This window comes from Colossoma macropomum, unplaced genomic scaffold (genome assembly GCF_904425465.1).
Source record: "Colossoma macropomum unplaced genomic scaffold, Colossoma_macropomum, whole genome shotgun sequence".
Taxonomy (NCBI): domain Eukaryota; kingdom Metazoa; phylum Chordata; class Actinopteri; order Characiformes; family Serrasalmidae; genus Colossoma; species Colossoma macropomum.
The window spans coordinates 35,416,309-35,438,463 of NW_023494793.1; the positions used below are offsets into that span (position 1 = coordinate 35,416,309).

General features: G+C 38.8%; 1 protein-coding gene across 3 annotated transcripts; it reads right to left on the reverse strand.

The window, feature by feature from the left end:
* Nucleotides 1-6: 6 nt before the first annotated feature.
* On the reverse strand, nucleotides 7-21,779 carry ampd1. Of its 3 annotated transcripts, XM_036579372.1 has the most exons (17): nucleotides 21,587-21,777; nucleotides 18,323-18,334; nucleotides 17,157-17,162; nucleotides 15,517-15,682; nucleotides 13,894-14,011; nucleotides 13,170-13,335; nucleotides 12,720-12,939; nucleotides 10,122-10,251; nucleotides 9,809-10,003; nucleotides 8,341-8,472; nucleotides 7,122-7,285; nucleotides 5,058-5,184; nucleotides 4,752-4,915; nucleotides 2,984-3,104; nucleotides 2,458-2,631; nucleotides 1,526-1,636; nucleotides 7-613 (listed from the first exon to the last, which is right to left on the reverse strand). In XM_036579372.1, the coding sequence occupies exons 1-17, from the start codon at nucleotides 21,606-21,608 to the stop codon at nucleotides 458-460; spliced, it is 2,184 nt and encodes a 727-aa protein (XP_036435265.1). In that variant the 5' UTR covers nucleotides 21,609-21,777; the 3' UTR covers nucleotides 7-457. The 3 variants fall into 3 exon arrangements, with proteins under 3 accessions (XP_036435265.1, XP_036435266.1, XP_036435267.1); XM_036579373.1 differs by lacking the exon at nucleotides 18,323-18,334 and having other exon boundaries at nucleotides 21,587-21,779; XM_036579374.1 differs by lacking the exons at nucleotides 17,157-17,162; nucleotides 18,323-18,334 and having other exon boundaries at nucleotides 21,587-21,778.
* Between the last annotated feature and the right edge of the window lie 376 nt (nucleotides 21,780-22,155).

Consider the following 22,155-nt stretch of genomic DNA (forward strand, 5'->3'; position numbering starts at 1 on the left):
AAGCTGTCATTAACAAACTGTGATTTATTGAGGTGAATCATTGTTGTCCCCAGAAGGCAGGAGGAAGCACAAGGCTTGATTCACATGACTCCACATTTATTCTCAGAAATGATGTGTAATTTACAGAAATGTCTGAAATGAGGTCGAATCCATTAATAATCATAACAATATTAGTAATAAAAACAACCAAAACAATCAGAAGGCCCTGTATTGTTGATTTACATGGACAACAAGAAAAGGCAGCTGTTGCACACCTTGAATAACAACATTTGAAATGGAATAATTTAGTCCAAAACTTAAGTTTAGTCCTCAGAAAACTCACATTTCATCTTCGTTTGACAAATAAATGTTCAGAAAAAGGATTCATATCATTTAAAGACAGGGGCAGATGTTCCAGCTGTCAGTGGATCTGATATCTGAGGATATTTCTGTTGGGTTTATAAGTGAACTCAGCCGCCTAGTCACCCTTCACGCCTTCTTTGATGAGGTTGAGCTCATAGCAAAGAGTCTCGTAGCGATAGGCCATACGGATCTGTGCCACATTTGTCTTACGGATATCGTTGCCTTCCGGGCCTTCCTTCAGGTAACGATCCCCCAGGAACTGAACCTTCTCCTGTTGGGACAAAAGGGACAAGGCGCACATCAGTGTTGAGAATTATTGGAAATAAACAAAGTTGCAATGCAACAAATTTATATGTAAGTATCAAGTCATGTTTATATAACTTAATATCTCACTTATAACTAAAGTACATTGCTTTCTGGAAGTTTGGAGTCACCAGAAAGTATTTTAAATAGTTTTATTCAAATATTTCATTATTTTAAGAACACTGGACCTCATTAACCATCCGTTCTTAAGAAAAAATTGTCTTTTAAAAATCCGTTTACGCATTTTTTTCGAAGATTCTGACATTCACCAATGTTTTCTTATTTGGGATTTGTTCTTGGGTAAGAACAGAATCTACACACTCAAGAGCACAAAGGTGCAAACAATTCTGTGGTTTAAGAACACGTCATAAATCTGACATGGACTTTTTCTCAGGACGTTTCTCAAGTACAAATTTAAGAAAAAACTTAGGAAGACACTGGCGAATGAGGCCCAATGCTATACTGGATTATCTATTTACAGTATTTTCTTGATACGTTATCCACCTTGAGATCTGATATGGATGTTACATTTTATTAAAACTTCATTCATAAAGTCATACAGCTTTCTCAGATATTATACAGTCCTCTACGGTTATGTTCACCACTTTGAACACATCTCACATTTTTAATTTCCTACAAAGTAGTAAAGTTGTACAGTGGACATATATTAAATTTTCTACATGAAACAAATGAAAATTGTTAAATGAAATTTTAATTTACAACTGTAATCTTTCATAAATCAAGACTAGCAAAAAACAGTCTAAATTCTAAAGGACATTATTATTCCTAAATATCTTTTATTTATGTGCCAGTAGCAGGTGTTAACCATTTTCACAATTCATAAAACTTGTCCTCAGTTCAATGAATCATGAGTAAATACCTCATGTGACAGGCCGCTCTGCAGAACGCTGTTTCTTGCGATTTCACACATGTCGCAGGTGCTGAGCTTGAACACCTGGGCTGCAATGGCGTATTCCTCCATCAGTGGCTCCTGAAGAGACATGAGGTGTTCAGTGAATATAGAAAGGAGAACAGAAAGTCATTTTCTGAGCTACGGTCACATGCAAAGGTCTGGTTTTGATTATTTTCCGAAAGAAATTTAAATATTAATTACAGAGAATGCACTTCTACACACGTGGCCTGTGCAAAAGTTACGGCACATGTTATATTTTCTCCATATGTTAAATATGAATAACTATAAAATGTGCACTAAATAATCATAATTTGACCAGGGGTAAACTTTTGCAAATGACTGTGTTTTTTAGGCTTGTGCAGGCTTTATACCAATCTAAGACTATTTAAATGAAATGAGATATACATTTATTTATAAATGTTTTTTTGGATTTGATGCACAGTAATTTATCTGATGTGGACTGAAATAGTATAAAATAGACAGCAGAATGGATTTTTAGATGTTTATTTGATATTTAAAGTATATTGGAACAGCGAGAAGTTATTAAATGATAAATAGCCCACTGTAATTATCTGTTTACAATATTTTTGTCAGTTTATCTCCCTTGAGATTTGAAATGTAAGGCAGTCAGGTCGCTAATTTTATTACAACTCCATTGTTAAAGCTATACTTTCTCAGTTATATCATATTCAACTCTGTTAAAAATTCTGAACATGTTTAAACTGCATTAATTCGTTACAGCTTTTTAGCTAATTATTTGAAACCTGTGAAGCTGCACAGAGCTTGACAATCAGAATACTTTTATATGTTTATCTGCAACCAGATAACACTGACCCCAAACTTTTGAGCAGTGATTCCAAACTTTTCAATGTTCACGTTTATGCCCAGTCAGATCTCACCTTGGTGTAGTGGAACTGCATGGGGTCATCGGTGGACAGGGACACCATCAGGCCCTTCTGGTGGAACTCCAGCAGTGGGTTCTTGTTGTACTCCAAGAAGAGGCTGTTGTTGCTGAGAGGAGACATGGCAATTGGGATCTGGGTCAGGAAGTACAGATACTGCAGGACTGGACTCTGCAGGACAGCGAGACACACAGGACACAGTGATTACTGACACACCTGAGGTGTTAGACAAACAACAGTCTGCAGTGTACTTGTGTTTTCAGAGCAACGTTAAAAGAATAGATGTTTAGGTAAGAGCACTGAACCAAACTTGGTCTTAAGAACATGTTTACTCCTTCTTTGATGCCTCAGGATGTAATACTGTATTACATCATGTACTTAAAAGCCGTATCATTACTGTCTGTCTTTTAAAAATCCAAAATAATAAATAAGGTTTCAATGTTTGCACTCCTTCTCATCAGTTTTCAGAAGGCATAGTTATGAAGTGGCGCCCCCTGCTGATATGGGCAGGTAGCACACTGACCTTCTTGAGGTTCAGGCCGTGAGAGATGTTATCAGCGGTCATGAAGCAGGCCAGCAGGTGAGTGACCGCTCCAGCCTCTCCACAGTGAGGCCTGAACTGGAACGTGTTCATTCCTCTCTCCCTGAAAAAAACACAAGCGCATATATTAAGGATGGCCATACTGTTTCAGATTTTAATAGACTTCATTAAATACTTTAATAGACTTTAATAAGAATAATGTAAATACTGTAAATAATTCTAAAAATCATGTAGGACATTTTAGCCACAGTGAAGGTAACCAGTTGCAGTAGTAATGCTGGAGAGTATCATATTTATTTAATTTAAATAACAAATTATATCAATATGATACCTGTGCTGAAATGATTTGTGTGCTTATTACTGCATTTTTAAACATTTTCAGTAAATCTAGCCCAAACTGAATAGACATTCAAAATATGACATTATATTCTTGAGATAAGTCCCAAAGTTTGACGTGTGCTCAAAGCATATAGCCTTGTTTCACAAGTCTTCTGTCGTGTAAGTTTTGAAAATTGGTGTTTATCACTGGGTTTGACAATCAGGAACAAGAAACTCTGTAATTGTTTTATTAAAACCAGCAAACGTACAGGATGCCAGCAAATATCTATTATAACTATTTCAGAGGTGCACATTAAATAAGGCTGAAGTGATCATTTTAATAGATGATCATCCTCTAAATGTAAAATTTCATCTTCTTCCATCAGTCTCTCATTATAGAGTTCAAAATGAATGATATAATAGATTAAAACACTTATCCCCAGTGTGATCTTGCTGTTCAACAAGAGAAACAGATGAAAATGTGATCTGTTATAGTCTTCCTGGACATACGTATGCTTATCTGTATCTAAGTAAAGATGTATGGCATCTTTTTGAGCAGCTAGCACTGGTGCTAGAAAAGTTGCTAGTGTTGTAGCACAAGTTACAATGTTGTAGCACTGAGATAAAATGTCAATACTAATACTTCTAAAAAGTAATCCCAATTAGTGGAAAAAATAGTAAATTGTGAAAAAGCCTTTATGCAGCATGTACAAAATTAGAATTTTAGCACAGATTACACAAGGGGGCACTATTAGCACTTAAGTAACCTTTTTTGCCTCATTAAAAGAGAGAAATCCACGCATGAACCCACACCAGCAACATTTTGGATAAGGTTGCTGTCAGAGGTTTCAAAACGGGACACAAAGTTGTTACGTAAAGGTAAGGCTCACCTTTACTGAATATATGAGTTAATTATTAATTCATTAATTCAATAAAGGATAAAGGCTAAAGATAGCAAAGGCAGAAGTGCCAGCAAAGGGTGCTTCAGGCTCTCAATCCAAAGACACCTTTTGGCTAATTTTTTTAAGGAGGCAAATGGTAAAATCCCAAATTGTTGTCAACAAAACAATTTATGCACATTTTATACTTCGCAGTACTTCGTCTCTTTGTTTACAGACATTTGAATTTGTCCAATTACCTGATGGACTACAACTACCATAAACATTAGAACTGAATAGATTAATTTCTCCTGGCATGTGAAACAGCACTGTTACACTGCACAGCCCTGATCCAAGTAATATTAATTTGCATGATGTCTTTTTGACATGTGTATGTAACTCAGCTGCAAACCAATTTCCTTCTTGTGAGATAAAAAAGAAAGAATGAATGATAATTGGATGTATAGAATCACAGGTCTTGAGTTTGTATATACACTTCATATGTTACTATCATAACATGTAAGACTGAGCTCCAACTCAGGCTGGACACTTACTTGCGCAGTTGATTGATTATAGCGATGTTGGCATACATGTAGTAGATGTAGTAAGTGTAAGACGGATTCTTCACAATGTCCCACTTTTCGGGCTTGGGGCTCTTGGTGGAGAACATGTGACCACTGTGTTTAGATTCATCATCCACGCTGTCGAAGCCTGTGACCTGTGGAGAGGATGAAGGAATATATACTGTGCATATAAATACAAAAGAGAAGAATAATGTAATAAAATAACTGGATAGTGTTCTGAATTTTCCATATTCCTAACCATATTTCATTAAAAACTGGTTTCAGGCCATCACTCACATGCTTCAGGAAGAGGCTGAGCTCAGGGTTGGAGTGAGGATCAATGGTGGCCTGGAAAACGGGCAGGAAGATATTCTCCAGCATTTTTCCAAAGTGTGGCACAAAGTTCCTACCTCTGAAAATGTCACTAAAAGAGGAGAGTAGAAAAACACTGAGTTAACCCGACTGATGTTCTTGTAGAACAAAGTGAGGGCTTGGAACAAAATAGTGACATTTTGGGCAAAAAAGTTACACACAAATTAAAGTTCTTGCTGAGACCTGTCTAAAGCCTGGTTCCAAACCCTCGATAGGCACCTTAAAAATAGTGTGTATATAATAAAAGTGCATTTTCATAATTTATATGTGCTACATTCTTTGCAGCTGCATAGACAACTATACTCCATGCGGGTAGGGCTGAACAATTAATCCTTTTTATATTGGAATTGCAATTTTCAAATCACAAGAGCTGCAAATGTAATTATACCCCACAATGCTCTCTTAAGTTGTACGTGGGAAATTTCACCTAATAACGCAGAGCTTTTGAACTGTGGTCTTTGTGGCTAAAAAGGGCATGAAGCTGAATTTATAAGCTCCCAAGACAAAAAATTAGTCACCTTGTATGTTTAAGGTGGTAATAACTTCAGGCTTCTGCAGATGGCATTGCACGAGGATGATCGGGCTATAAATACCTGCGAGGTGTGTGACGGGATTCATAGATTGAGAAGAGGTGGTACAGTGCAGTGAATGTCTTGTTTGATGTGTGGAAAATGGGCCGCAAAGCAGATGTTAATGATTGGCAAAAAGGTGTGATTGCATTTGGGTGTGCTGAAGGCCATAGTGTAAAGAAAGTAGCTAAATGTGCAGGTGTATGGAAGCGTACGGTCAAAGGGGTCGACCAGCAGTGGCAAAAATCCCAGTCTACAGGAAATTCTCGTGAGAATTGTGGGCGCAAGACGAAACCGATGGACAGGGACTGTTGGCGTGTTTTACTGCTTGTGAATAAAAATCTTTCCGCTTCCAGGCAAGAATTGCTTCTAGAATTCCTGAAAGAACTCTCCACAGGGAACTGCATACTACAAACATATGGAGCAGAGTGGCACACAAGAGGCCTTTTCTCACTTCTGCTCAAAATGTTGCCCGGTTACAGTGGGCGAAAAGACACAAAAATTGGACTGTTCATGACTTGAAACAAGTTATCTGGTCAGATGAATCTCGTTTCTGCCTGTATGTGAATGACGCTGGGAGTCGTGTTCATCACAGACCTTAGGAACCCTTCGGTGAGGATTGCTTGCAAGATGTGGTTCAAGCAGGAAGATGCTCTGTGATGTTCTGGGGAGTGTTTTAATTATGTGGAAATGGGTCCTTTGGTTGGGGTGACAGTAAATGTGAACCACAGTGCTGACACTGAGCTGCTGGACAACCAGGTTTTGCCTTTTGCTCATAATCTTCCTGAGGAACATAACATTCCTATCCCTGTATTCCAAGATGACAATTCTCGCATTCACAGGGCTGCAAATGTGACTGATTGGCATGATAAACATTCAGGAGCATTCACACATCTCGACTGTCCTGCAAAATCCCCAGATTTGAATCCTCTTGAAAATCTGTGGGACTATCTGGAACAGTGAGTAAGACACCAGGGAAGGCATCCACGAGATCTGGCTGAGTGTCTGAACACTGACGTCACCTACATACAGAAACTTGTCCAGTCCATGCTGAATCGAACCACAGCTGTTATTCATGCTCGTGGAGGTATTACATGCTATTAGGTACATCTCAGTCACAGGTGACTTAATGTTTTGTCCGGTGAGCTTATAACAATCATATTTAATTCACAATCGTAATATTGGTCAGAAAACTCACAATTCAATATTTACCCTAAATTACTCAGGCCCACGTGCAGCTTACTGATGGAGCTTTCTGTTAATTAACTAGATTTTAATATAGTGACTATGCACAGTGAAAGATGTTCTGCAACTCTGCACGATGAAAAAGGGACAAACGAACAGAGAATAAAAAGATCTGGAATTGATGTAAAGCACAATATAGCTGATGTTTGTTACTAAAATTCGTATAAAAACATACTAGATTCTGGGTACTTGAATCATCCACTTGAGGTTGGGGGAGTACACCCTGTGCTTGATGAACCAGCTGGAGAGTTTCGTCCACTCATTTGGATTGCAGCCATAGATGGACAGACGAGGCTCAGCATACTGGTACTTGGCATCCTCAAGGTCACTAGCCACTTCCTGTGCCACACAGATTCAGACTGATTGTTAAAACACACTGTCCTTAACCCTTTCAAGTGTAGGCTTATAATAGTCATTACTAAATATCACTGCATAATTAATGACATAATTTGTTACATATGGCTTTGCATTTTTATTGAATTTACACTCTGTATCGACAGGTTCTTTTCAGATTTTTATGTCGTAAAAAGACAAAAAAAATGGAAAAAATGAAATAAAACAGAGATGAGACCCACATCAATAAAATTTTGTTGAATTGAAATCATAATAAAAATGTTCTACTTCTACATAGAGACACAAATTGAATGTTTGGAATCTTTACTTATTTATAATTATAATTATACAACAATTATAATTCATATTAAATTACACTACATGTTTGTCATATGTGGCAATAGCTGTGACTTCTAAGGGTTGTTCAAATTAAGGCCAGTTTCAATGGAGAATGTCAAATCAAATCAAACCAAATCACGTTTATTGTCACATCACATTTACACAGGTGCAAAGGTATATATATATATATATATATATATATATATATATATATATATATATATATATGTATATATATAAATATTAGACTCTAAATATGTACACATATACACAATATACACAATAATATACACCAGTGTTGCACCATTCCAATATACAGTTTTGTGCAGTAATATAAGTTATGAAATAAAAGCTATGCTATGTATAGTTGTACACTTTTCCATATGTGCAATATGTGAGTCTGAGATAGATAAACAAATGAGATTCAGGGTTCACAGGGGATAGAATATTTATACATAGATATTCCAGATTATACAAGATATGAATAGAAGATGTAGAAGATGTCAATCTATATGTGCAGGTATAGGTTGGCTAGATAGAAGTTACAGTAAGAAATCAGAGTGAGTCTGTTTGAGGTGTGGATGCAGTGTGGATTGTCTATGGAGATCATCATGATGATGTAGAGCTGAACTGACTGCAGAGGAGAGTGACCGTAGAGTTTAACTTAATTCTGTGAGCTATTACATCTCTGGTGATTTTACAGTGTACCTTTCAGTTCTTACCTTGATAATGGTAGCAAAGTATTCTCCTGAAATGTGGTTCTCCGTCTTCAGATAAAGGTCACGCAGCTCACTGGCACCCACAGGGTTATACTTGGCATTGAACTTATCAAAGCGCTGGAAGGTTTGTCTGCCCTACATGATCAGGATCAGGAGGATCAGATAACACAATAAATGTCAGTGATGTAGATATAATTAGTTTTCAATTATCACCAGGGGTGACACATTTCTGTTCATCTCTGAGGCTGGCATAGCAACCCCTGAACCCTCTGAACTACACTCTCAGAAATGAGAGTTCCTCAAGAGTTCTTTAGTGAAGAAAATGGTTCTATATACAACCATGAACACTCAAAGAACCCTTTGCATGATTAAAGGGATATTTGCATCGTTAAAGCGTTCTTCAGATTGAGGTATAATGTGCTGTAGATGGTTCTATATAGAACCTTTTTGAAAAGGGTTCTATATAGCACCAAAAAGAGTTCTTCTATTGTTACAATGTCAAGCCTGTATCAATAGAAGGACCCTTTTTGGTGCTGTATAGACCCCTTTTCAAAAAGGTTCTGTATAGAACCACAGAAAACACAGCCTACATCAATCCTTAACAATGCAAAGAACCCTTTAATCATGCAAAGGGTTCTTTGAGTGTTCATGGTTGTATAGGGAACCATTTTCTTTCCTAAAGAATCTTTGAAGAACTCTCTCTTTTTTAAGTGTATCAGAAGTGTCAACAACACTTTTCAGTTGTTTGTAGCTCGGTTGGAGGATGTCATTTTTGTTTATTTATTTTTATATATAATTATGAAAATAACATTCACTCTATGAAAGGTTTTACTCTGAATAGTAGTTCTTCTCATCACATTTTGAAAGTCTTAAAAAAATAACTACCGGATAAAATAAAGCCTGTTCTATGATTTTAAGTCAACCTGAAAACAAAACTGTCATTTTTAACTTGTTAAAGGGGAATTCCACTGATTTTGTCAAATTTTTGCATATTTCAACCATTGTGATGTAAACAAAGTTATTCAGAGTGGTTCGATGTGAAACGATTCATTGGGGAGAAACTTAGCGACTCTTAATTATAGAGCACTTTTCATACTGGTGGCAGCTCAAAGTCCTTTAAAGCTTAACAGTAATAGAAGAACTTATGAGTATTCATTTAAAATCATTTAAGACAATGACAGAGCAAATTAAAAAGATAAACAGCAAAAGAGATGCAGAATTTAACTAAATGCTAAATTAAAGATGTAGCTTTTAGATGCATTAAACAGATGTTTAGTTCTGATGTCTGGTTCCTGTCACCATCACTGTGAAAAATTCTTACCTGGCAACTTTCTCTAAAATGGAGCATTTCACATCAAACCCCTCTGAATGTCTTTGTTTCCATGTAAATTTGTACAAAATTGGAGAGAAGCATAATAGTCTATGCAATGTGATTTCTGTCTTATCCTGTGTTATATAACGTAGCTCGTACAGCGTGCACGTCCAGTGAGTCCACGGTCAGGTCGTAGGGGTGCATCTTGAGGGAGGCGAAGACCTCCTTCAGGGTCATCTCTTTATCCTTCGCCCTGTACACAACTCTGTCTGCATCCACGCGGTACGACTTCTTGATGAAGCGCAGGAGGTGCTTCTGATTCATGCAGGCGGCAGCATGAATGTGAGTGTCGACCTACAGAGACACAGAAATGCAAGACAGTTCATGTCAATAAGCACAAAAAAATTTCATATATTTGCTTAAAGGACAAGCCGAACCAGGACCATTAGCAATAATGTGACCTAATCAGTACCTTCCTGCAGTTGTAGAAGTCCCTGTGAGGGTTGTTCTTCAGCTCTTTCATCTCTTCCATCTCGTTCAACATCTCATGGACGTTGAACTTGGACGTGAGGAACTTCAGGCGACGGTGAGTGTACGTCTTTCTAAAAAGGCCCAAAGACATGCAAGTGAACACACGCAGCAAGAACTCAGTCAATTACTACAGGGTGTTGATTACTGACCTGGAAAAATCTAATCAATCAATCAATCAATCTATCTATCTATCTATCTATCTATCTATCTATCTATCTATCTATCTATCCATCCATCCATCCATCCATCCATCCATCCATCCATCCATCCATCTATAGACATCGTTATTGCATAATTTTAAATAAGTTTCCCATATTTTCATATTTTCATACCCTTTTGTAAAATTTGCTGAAATTCTTTTCACATTTGAGCAGCTTTCAATAAAATATATAAACAACAGAAAATGCAAATATAGTGGGCTACCAACATTAAACCAGCCAAGATGAGAAGAAGTATCTACACTACCATTGAGAAGTTTGGACTGTTTTCAGTCATATAAAACCAGTGTTGCTGCACAGATCTGTATATAATTATTATAATAATACTTGTGATATAGTCCTGTGAAACACAGGTTTCAAACACTTAGGATAAATTACTGTAAGAATAAAAACATTTTAAATGATGATGAATAGCGTTGTTGATGATTCCTTAAAGGCCGAGAAAGCAATGTTAAATAGTGTAGTAGAATTTCAGTAGCGTATTCGCTTGTCAGTCATGTTGTGTGCCAACAACATATGGTGGGGATTCATGCTGCTTAGCCTTAGAGCTAGCCAGATACCAGCCTGAGTTCTGATAAGAACCACCAAAACAGCATGTTAGCATTTCTTCAAAAAATAATGGCAGAGAAAATAGCACAAACTGCCAGTTCTGTCGCTAACTATGACCACTCACACTCCCAAAACCAAGAACACAACACGGCCAGTCTGTCTAGTGCAACATAAGTATGACTTTTAAATTTTAGAGAGCTAAAGAAGTTGTAGGTCATGATGCTGACCTTGCTGTGTGTCTCCTAGACAGGTAATAATTTTGCATGGCAGATTTACTTCTTAACTGTGTAGTAGTTAACTAATGCAATTGCCCCAGAACCATGTCAGCTAGCTTATGCTGTAATCAAGGCTAAAGAACTCAAAAATAGCTTATACAAACACTTTCACACAATTTCCTGCTAAAGCCTGGGTAGACTGATAAATCAATGAGATGATCAGTTATTAATCTCAGTGTTACTGAGCTCTGCTAAAGCCTGAGTAGCTTGATAAATCAATGTGATCAGTTATTAATCTCTGTGTTACTGAGCTCTGCTAAAGCCTGAGTAGACTGATAAATCAACATGATCAGTTATTAATCTCCGTGTTACTGAGCTCTGCTAAAGCCTGAGTAGACTGATAAATCAACGTGATCAGTTATTAATCTCAGTGTTACTGAGCTCTGCTAAAGCCTGAGTAGACTGATAAATCAATGTGATCAGTTATTAATCTCAGTGTTACTGAGCTCTGCTAAAGCCTGAGTAGACTGATAAATCAATGTGATCAGTTATTAATCTCAGTGTTACTGAGCTCTGCTAAAACCTGGGTAGACTGATAAATCAATGTGATCAGTTATTAATCTCAGTGTTACTGAGCTCTGCTAAAACCTGGGTAGACTGATAAATCAATGTGATCAGTTATTAATCTCAGTGTTACTGAGCTCTGCTAAAGCCTGAGCAGACTGATAAATCAATGTGATAATCAGTTTGAATTGAGCAGTTTCTTTTGTAGTGGACATGTTTATAAGTGATAAGCTGAGCATCGATGCTGTAATGGACTCAGGCTTGCATTTTGTGGCAAGTTACATGCTTTTAACAAAAATCTACATAGTTACCCACTTTATAGTCAAATTTGCAATACTGTGTTACTGGGATATGGCAAATTGTTTGCTTAATTCATGAGAGGACTGCAGCAGATGTTTATATCCAAAATAATGATGAGAATTTTGTAACGATATTTAAATAAGTGATTTTTTTCATCAAACATATTAACAGAAGAATTAAATGAAGACAACCAGCAATCAGTAACAGCAAAGAACAGTGTGAATGAAATAAAAATGACAGCAGTGTTTTTCCTATGTGCCCTATCAATATGTATTCTAAATGTACTTTAAGTGTATTCTGAATGTGTTACAGTGTATTTAGTATTCAGCCGTCGCTACTTTTTCAAAGCATTCTGCCCAACACTGGCTGTAATGCTAGCCAAGAAAATTGGAGACAGTAGCCTTTCCAAAATAGACTAACAAAATGGGCTCTGAAAGACTTAGTCCAACAAGGCTAATGTCACTTAGGTGTTCTAGTTATGGCTGCACGTGTGTGTATTCTTTTGGGGTCAAGACTTTTAAGGGAACACTGAAGTGAGGGCCAATATTTGAACTTCAAATATTTTTGAGCTTCAAAACAGCTGTTGAATTGAATTGAATGAGTCTGCCTTTAACACCTGACATCAGCCAATTAGTACTAATGGTCTTGTAATACTTCGGCTGGAGGTCCTAAAAGCACTTCTGGAGAACTTACGTTGGGCCCTGTGCAATAAGGGCAATGAGGAAGTTCATGTCATCAATGAACGTGGTGAGGTCAGGAGCAGGCAGGGGCAGGGGCTCATGTTTATCTGCAGCTGCCGAATCTTTATAGACATAGATGACACCGTTCCGCATTCGGGCCACGTAGCCAAGGTTGGGAGGCAGAGACTTTGCGTCAAGGGGATCCTCTCCTGCCGCAGGAGGGGAAGTGAAGACTGCAACACAAAACACAGGACGTCATGCTCTCAAACCGTTTGATTAATTAAGCAGAAATCACCGTTATGAAATATGCATTTGATAACTTTGCATCTGTGTGGATACAAAGGCTGGCAGAAACAGTAGAGATGTTCGCCTGAACTTTGCGTCAGTTTATCCTACAGGAAGGGACTGTGAGCATTACATTATGGTCTGTTTGCGATGGACACATTTAAACAGCCTTTCCTACCTGGCTGCACCTGGTCCTCCGGCTTCCACACCTCTCCTTCAATCTTGCGCAGGAAATGGGATGTGGTGCTGGGGTATCTCTGGAAGGCCAGCCTCATGTACTTTTCTCTTATGGTCAAAGCACGGAACAGACCCTTGCAGGCCAGCTCAAAGTCATCCATGGTCACCTTAAAAGGAAAACATACTAAATATGCATAAATGCTCAAGACAAATTAGTAAATGTTAAAATGTTTGTAGCAGTGAGAAAAATTATGCAAACAATTTTAGGTGAAAAGCAAAAAAATTGTGAGTTAGCAAATGACGCCGAGTGAGCCACAGCAGAAGTCACTTCATACGTGCCATTACAGAAATCTAAGAAACCAAATGAAATTGATTGGATGAATACATTATCTAAACATTTTTAACAAGCAAAAACTGGTGGCTGGACAGTCTGAGTGGTTAAAGTCATAAGACCTGCATTATGCTAAATCAGCTGTCTTGCTTGTGTCCTTTGCCTCAGTTCCCACTTTAAATGTCACAGCTGGGTTTCTGAAATTCAATCTAGGGATGGCCTCTGCCTTCTGAATGGGTGTTCCTGCCCTAGATGATCTATTCCTGCACTTGGTCAGTGATCTGCAGACGATTCACATGGATATACTTCATGGTCAAGTTAAACCTGGCCTTGCGTAACTCAGGGCTTGGAGTTTGTCATGTCAGACTCATAGAGTTTACGAATGTAAACCCACCCCAGCAGCATAGTCTCCGGTGATGGCCACCCTCTGGAAGTGAGGCACCTCCAGGTAGTTTGGTCTGTCCTCTATCAGAGAAGTAAAATCCCCTCGAGCCCGGAAGATGTGCTTCTTACTATGAAAGAGTAAAAGTCACAGTTAAAGAAATACTTCACCTGAAGTTCTGACACTTAGACTTGCATTTAAAAATATTCTCTAAAAAGAAAATCTTAGGTTTTCACACCTGTGTATGATCTGTTCTTTGCTATCACTGATTTAAATTAAATCAGTGAGAGAAACCAATGTAACCCACCAACTAGTTGGAGCATTGCAACAAGATTTTGCTAGGGTGGCTAATGATGCATGATAACTTGTTAACCTGTGAGCCTCATTAAAGTACTATAAAGCTAAGCAGTGTCTGGTAGGTGGCTAATGATGAATGGAAAGTTGTGATGAACAGTTGGCATAATTGTATAAAGCTTAACAGGCCGTTACACAATAAAACAAAACTTGTTGGGACCTGTTAGCATTACCAAAACCCTGCTAGCATAGCATAGCCACCAGCAAAACTAGCGTATCGCTATTGTCGGAGGAAAACCTCGTATCTCCATTTTTGTCGTTTTCAGTTTTTGACATAGTTTGAAAATGCCTGTTGCCCTTTACATCCATCATCTAAACCGCTTATCCTTCTGGGTCGCAGTGATTGGGCGGAAGGCAGGATTCACCCTGGACAGGTCGCCAGTCCATCGCAGGGCAGACAGACAGACATACACATTCACACCTAGGGGCAATTTAGCATATCCAATTAGCTTAACTGCATGTTTTTGGACCGTGGGAGGAAACCCACGCAGACACTGGGAGAACATGCAAACTCCACACAGAAATGACCCTGGTCACCCAGCTGGGAATTGAACCCAGGCCATTCTCGCTGTGAGGCAACAGCACTACCCACTGTGCCACCGTGCTGCCCCTGTTGCCCTTTACAATGTATCTAAATTTCATGATTAATGGACCAAAAGAAACGGCCAAAAATTACTTGGAAGAAACTGGTTCCATTGACTTACATTAAAAGTAAAGCATGTTTTTTCCTTCTCCTGTAAAGTTATCATTTTTGAGATATGAGGTTTTCTTCCGACAGAAGCAATATGCTGTGTTATGGATGCTGGTATGCTAAACCAGCACCAGACCAGAACTAACTCACTCAGACCAGCTGGAATTCAAGTCCAAGCTGTTTTTTTCCAGCAGTATAGTTGGATCTTGCTAAGTGGCTAATGATGAATGGCAACTTGTGGGGACCTGTTACACTGTGAAAATAAAAAAATGAGGTTTTAACTTAATAATGGTTTTTTTTTTCAAATTTTGAATTATCTACTCTTCAAATAATAACTTGACAGAGCATAAAAACATGGATTCTTGTTCTGCTAACAATTACCTCAGTATTTTAAGGCTTTTGAAAGTTAAAACTTTGACTTTAGAAACTTTAGACAGAAAGAAGTGATGAGCCAAAATAAGTGCTTGAGATGAGAGAACACAAACATATGCAGGGCAGTGGTTGTCAAGGACAAGGTTTGGGACAAATAAAGATCCCTGACTCCAGGCAAAGGGATGTTTACAAACTGTTATTTGTTTATTGCTCCTCACCGTCTCTCAGTATCATCCTCAGTGGCTATGTGGTGTGCCAGCTCCTGGTTGAGAATGGGGCAGTCTTCAGCCACGTCGAACAGGGAGATCTCCTCTCGGACGTCTTCATCCTTGGTATCAGAGCCGAACACCTTCTCAGCAAAGGCACGCGTGCGATCGTCTGTTTCTGATGAGAGACACACACGCAGGAGAAGTTGATTTAAAGCCATGATTTTTGGGTTACAGTCTTGAGGCCCCACAGCCTCCATGGTGCAATCAGTGCAGGCAAGAAAGCTGATGAAGGAGAAGCTGATGACAGTTTTCTTCAATGCAAAGCAAAGGACACAACAATGACCTAAACCCTCTCAGGTAGTAGCTTACTGCTCTTCCTATAAAACACATAAACATAAATACATGCATATATATATATATATATATATATATATATTCCTTTTTGCTTTGAATATATTATTTGAATATGGAACGAGTTGAATATGGAAATACATCTTATGCAATGAGCACCTGATGTTAAATTAGGTACACCTACTTTGCACAAACTCTCATTAGCCATTTTGCCAGAAACACCTAACATATAAAGACACTGAGGTGGGGCTGATCAATTTTTCAGCAACAGATGAACTACAGTCTGTAATTATAAACCTACAAAGTGCACCTATATGGTAGGTGTGTTTCATAAAATGGCCATTTAGTGTAGGTATGAGGTACCTCGTACACTAGCAACTCAGTGTACGTGTGACAATTATGCAATATCTTTGATGATCATATGTGTCATGAGGCATGCATTAGGAAACAGACATTGGCCAATATGACTCCTCTGAAGCCAGAACATCAATGAAGACCTGATCAAAGGGGAATTCTGCTAATTGCATAATTAAATCGCTAAGATGTCAACATAGTCATTCAGAGTAGTTTGATATGAAATGCTCCATTCTAGAGGGTGTTCTAAGGCAAAATAGTACCCAAAGAAAAGGTATGGTTTCAGATTTACTACAATATTTCCATGCTCAAAATTCTGTCCAAAAACTCAGAAGACAACGTCTAGGTACACTGGTCATTGTGGATAATAAATAAAACGGCTGCATTTGTGATGTAGACATTGCAACCCTTGGTTCTACCACCACTGTAAACAGTAAGATACACAATTTGACATTAAAACCGCTGTGAATTACTTTGTTTTCATCTCACCGATCAGATTATGCTTGGAATTCCCCTTTGAGACACAGCTTACATCAAGCCAAGTAAAAACAAATGCTTAAACAATTTATAGACCAAGACTAAGGGTGTCAAACCCGGCTCCTTCTAGGCCACAGCACTGCAGAGATTAGAGATTTCACCTCTTCTGATTTGCTAACAATAATAATAATAATAAAGGCAGAATGCTAAACTTTGCTGTGCAGCAGCCCAGAAGGAACTTTCCTTAATCTAGATGCAACTGTCTGTATGATTTGCGGCATAACATTTTCTCAAAAAGGTCTAGATCCTCCTCCAACTCCATACTGAATTCTCATGCACATCATTTACACATTCAAGCCCAAAATACAGCCAGGCCGTATTCATATGTCATACTATAGATGGAAGGTGGCCTATGAAGCACATATAACGGCTTGGCTGACGACGGGGCGGCACTTCTCCATACTTACGGGCAGCTGAATTTGTTGAGAAGAAAACGTACAGGAAATGTCAGCCAGGGTGAAAAGAAAAGGAGGCAGCAGGTTAGATTGAGGGAAGGTCAGACAACTCTGTGTCTACTGCTTTTGTTCACAAAACATTTCAGACTCTCCACAGAAATCCCACAGTTATATCTAATGGAATCTTCATGCTCATCGCATTATAAATTGTCCTTGGTTAAATGAATTCATGCTCCCAAGGTCTTTAGATAATGAACTTTTATGGAGCTGTTTAAGGAATGTATATGCAAATGAGATAATGCAACCAAAGTCAAACTCAGTTAACCCCTCTTGACAAGTAGATGACCGATGGTGAGTTAAAGGACACCATATGTGGCAAGCAATTATATGCATTTGGAGGATATATAACATAGATAGATAGATAGATAGATAGATAGATAGATAGATAGATAGACAACTTCCTTCTTTTACATATGCATGATACAAGCTATGTGTAGTTATGAAAATTCTGAAATTCTCCAAACATGGCAAAAGATGAATGCGAACTCCAGGCATTTTGGGATGGATGCTAATCAGTGGAACCTCATGGTACCCCATACAGGGTGTCATTTATTCATTTATGTGTTCACCTTCCACAATTTTCAGCCAATATGCTACCAAGAGTTCAAAAATGAGTCCATAGCATCAAATGCCAGGTTGGACAACCTGCTGGTAAAAATCTCGTCCAACCTAATGAGGAATTTTAGCACTCTGTGTTTAGAGCCTATGCTGTAGTAGCTAATCGAAACTGGGCCGGTTGGAAATGATCGCAATGAATTTGCTACCATGCTAACATTTGAGTTAAATCACTTTAAATGTATATATTTTACTTGTCCAACCTGGCAAGAGTTGCTATGAAAGGACAGATGCTGCCTGGAAAAATAAAATACTGTGGCCTTGCATTCAGTTGAGACCATTATAGGTGGGCAGTGAACAATAAGCAAATAAATGGAATTCACACTGGTTGACAATAGGACACACTCCACACCTCAGAAAGTCCATCCTTTCATAGAAGGTTCTCTTCTTCTGCTAACCCTTATTGTGTGTGGGGATTGGTGATATACTGTTTCTATACAGTATCTGACAGTACATGCTTCCCCACGTTAGACATTCCTCCTCGGGAATTCCCTGATACTTACGCTTTCCCTCCTCTGAGTTAGTAAACGTCCCCATCAGACAAGGGACAGGGACCATGTAGAAGGGGCAAACAAAAAGATTGGTCAGAAAGGACAGAGATTAAACATGGGATCTGATTTACTGAGGCCTGTGGTGCACATAAAGAGGGAGCAGGTGTGCCCTTATAGTGTAGAGTCTAATTCAGCGGAGAAAAGGAGAAATCATGTATCCCTTTTTTTCCACCTTTTTCAATTTATTGCCACAAAACTTTGTCAAAATTTTATATAGTATCTCAAAATAATGACTTATTTTCTAAAAAATGGTACTGCATTTGTTTCACACTCACGCTTCCAGGCTCAGAGTACAGGAGGCGGCCTACACTCTTAAAACGATGGTTCTTTAAGGGTTCTTTAGTAAGGAAAATGGTTCTGTATAGAACCATGAACACTCACGGAATCCTTTGCATGATTAAATGGTTCTTTACATCGTGAAAAGGCTCTTCAGATTGACAATGTGCTATAAAATATTACAAGCTGACATCATAACAATAGAAGAACCCTTTTTGGTGCTATATAGAACCATTTACAGCACATTCTCCATCAATCTGAAGAACGTTTTCATGATGCAAAGACCCCTTTAATCATGCAAGGGTTCTGTGAGTGTTCATGGTTCTATATAGAACTATTTTCTTTAGTAAAGAACCCTGAAAGAACCATCTTTTTTACGAGTGTGGTGTAGGGCCTCTGAACCAGGCCTCTTTAACTTCCTCTCAACTGAAGTGTTTCTATTTTTCACCCCTAAAAAAACCCTGGTGACTGATAACCTATTCCGGTCACTTGGCTGTTAACTCTGAATATACTTAGCCAGCACGTGCAAATCAACATGCCCAGCTGCGTTTTCGGTCTTTCTGAAATTATGCCAAACACAACTGCGGGTCTCTGGACCCCTTTCAATCCTGCGCAGATTTAATTCTACTGGTTTGTGCAATGTAATGGTGGCACCAACCTCAAAGGTCTCTTACACCCAAACATGCTAATGTGGCTAACTGTGAATGCAAGCACATTCAGTCAGCGGGCACCAGTTATACAACCTCATTTGCACAAGGCTAACTAGACCCTACTAGCTTCCATTCATTATTAGCAGTTAAAGTATTTTAACGAAGGTACATTTGAACAAACTTGTAAACATCATTGAGGGACAGTATGTGCTAGCAGGAAACATATGGTAAGACATAAATGGGTTGAAAAGTGTAGTTTCTTGAACTGTTCACTTCTCATACTTCTACCCACTGCGTGATGTAAGTAATTCCTCCAGAGCCTTTGAGGAAGCACTTCTTAAGTCAGTTTAGATATTTCGCATCGTGAGTGCTTTATCAGCCTTTCTGGTATTCATTTAAACTCACAAGAAGATAGTTTGAGACACTAATACGGTTAGAGCAGTTGTTCTCAGTTCCAGTCGTGGGAAGCCCCTGTGTTCTTTGGAACTTCCCTTCAAGATGTTGAAACAGGTGTAGGGGTAGTTTCCCAGATCCAGTTTATGTCTAATCCTAGTCTAAAATGACATTTCAATGGAGAATCACCAGTGGGCATTGGAATTTAATCCCTACCCCCTTAAACTCAGTCGTTCTTCCAGACAGAGATTAAGCCTCGTCATGGGCCATATTTTCATTTTAATGGAAAGTTTCCATTGAAAATCCTGCGTAGTCCAGGATGTGGCTTAAACGCACACTCAGAAATAAACGTAGGAAACTGTCACTGGGGTGGTAATCTCAAGGGTACATCTCAGCACCTTTAATTAGGGAACATAATTGTACCATAATCTGTTGAAATTATATGTTCTAAGCTGTATTGACTCCACACCCCGTCTCGTCTCCAGGCTTTTTACTTTATTGTTCTGTTTTAAAACATTAGGTTATGAAAAGATACAAATACATACTTTTAACCTGTAAAACCTTATTTAAGGTTCACAGTTGGACCTTAAAACCACTGCTGTACCTCTGAGAGAACATTTGCATTATCTGCACCTTGATGAATTAAAAATTTACCTGCACAGAACCTTAATTACTAACAGTGTAGGGTGACCATACGTCCTCTTTTTCCAGGATATGCCCTCTTTTGAGACCGAAAAATGTGTCCAGCCAAGGTTTATAAATTGTCTAAAGTGTCCAGGCTTTGGCTTTGCTTTCTTGTTGTCATTTGCTTTCTACAATCTGCCCTGTGCTGTCCTCCTGCCCACAGCGGCCTCCTTTGTTAAAAAAAAAAAAAACATTCACCCTACCTTCATCCCTGTTTGGGAGACCAACCCTATGGGTTACTTTCCCAGATCAAGAGTATAGCCTAGTCTAGACTAGTACAAATTTCAAAAGTGGGATTCACCAAAGGCACTACAGTTTAGTCCAAGACTAGGATTAATCCATATGGTTTCCTAGACAGGGATCAAGCCTAGTCCTTGACTACACTTTCCTTTTATAATCTGCATTCAGAATGGTGTGTAATCCATGCCCAGGCTAATCTCAAGCAGAGCCTGCAGTTAGCAGTTGCTGATGGTGCTCAAGTCCAAATCTAAAACTGGAAGCACAGCAGTTTGTCTGTAGTGAAATCCTAACAGGCCTTCTCTCTTTCGCCCGCCATGAATTAAAATGTCAGGGGACTGGCAGATGAGTTTGCACGCCCTGCCTGTGTGCGCCAATGCTAGTTCAGGCTAATCTCCAGAGCTGAACTTGAAATCAGATGACTATTGGCAAAAGAAATCAGACTTAACAAGACCTGAAAACTCTTTATAAAATGTTAATGCAAGTTTGTCAGTTGTTATAAAATGATTATGTAAGTGTCAAATGGCCTTACGAAAGGTGTCCTGCAGTAAAGTATTACCAAACAAGATTGGGATATAGGAATCTGACCCAACAGCCCAGTTAGTGATCATATAAAAAACTGACCCACTAAACCAAAATCTGGCTTGTATTTACTGTAGTTCTAATCAGAGTAAAGGTGGTGAAGCACTTGTTGTGTAAAAATAGCATCACCGAAAAGCTCCCATGAGGAGACTCATATTCCTCGATTACGAACGTTCACGGTAGCTGGATCAGTGACTTGGAGCAAAGAGTGAGCTGTATCCAATGTGGAATTTCTTTACAGCAGCTGAATAACGCACATTTTTACTGTTCTTCTTCAAGTTTTGTCAGTCACACTGCACGTTATAACACCTTTATAAGTCTACTGCTGAAGTTCATAAACCAAAACTGGTATGACTTGTGAAAGGTTTTCTGGGTGGTGCTGTCAGACACTCACCTGGTACCGCAACCTTAGGCATGATGGCGGTGCGTCTGTGACACTAGCACACTCTCACTGTAGACAGGCTGGGGCTGGACCACGCTTGTCAGACACCGTTCGCTGGCAGTGGGAAGTGTGCGGCTGTCTGCTGCTCAGCTGCAATAAGAAGCGCTGGCTGCCCACTGTAACCAGAGCCATGTACCCACACTGGATACGAGAGCAGGAGGGCTCCAAGCTCTATTTTAGGTGTGAACAGCGAGGTTCAACTGAGACGGAGTGGGGGGCCGAGTGGCATTATGTAAGAATGGCACTGGGAAATGCACACAAACACACGTGCAAGAACAAGGACACACACACGACTGTGAAAAAGTCAGAGAACACCCTTTCATTTATTTAGCTTCTGGTCAAAACAGACTTTAAGTGCCTAGTTATATTTTTTCCAGATCTGGAAATTACACAGAAGCTTCAGCACCTACATGTAATATCAAATTTTTGTCCATTTTTTGCCTTTATTAGTTTTTTTTTAGGAGACTTGCTTTCAGCTTGACGGAGAAATCTGCAGGGATATTCTTCCACACTTCCCAAGT

Excerpts from the sequence above, each read along its gene's own strand:
- ampd1 (XM_036579372.1), bottom strand. The coding sequence starts at position 21,608 with ATGCCTAAGGTTGCGGTACCAG. Across the intron at positions 8,473-9,808 it reads ACTCACTGGACGTGCACGCT|GGCAGACAAACCTTCCAGCG; the intron begins GTACGAGCTACG and ends CTGATCATGTAG. Across the intron at positions 5,185-7,121 it reads ATTCAAGTACCCAGAATCTA|TGACATTTTCAGAGGTAGGA; the intron begins GTATGTTTTTAT and ends CTCCTCTTTTAG.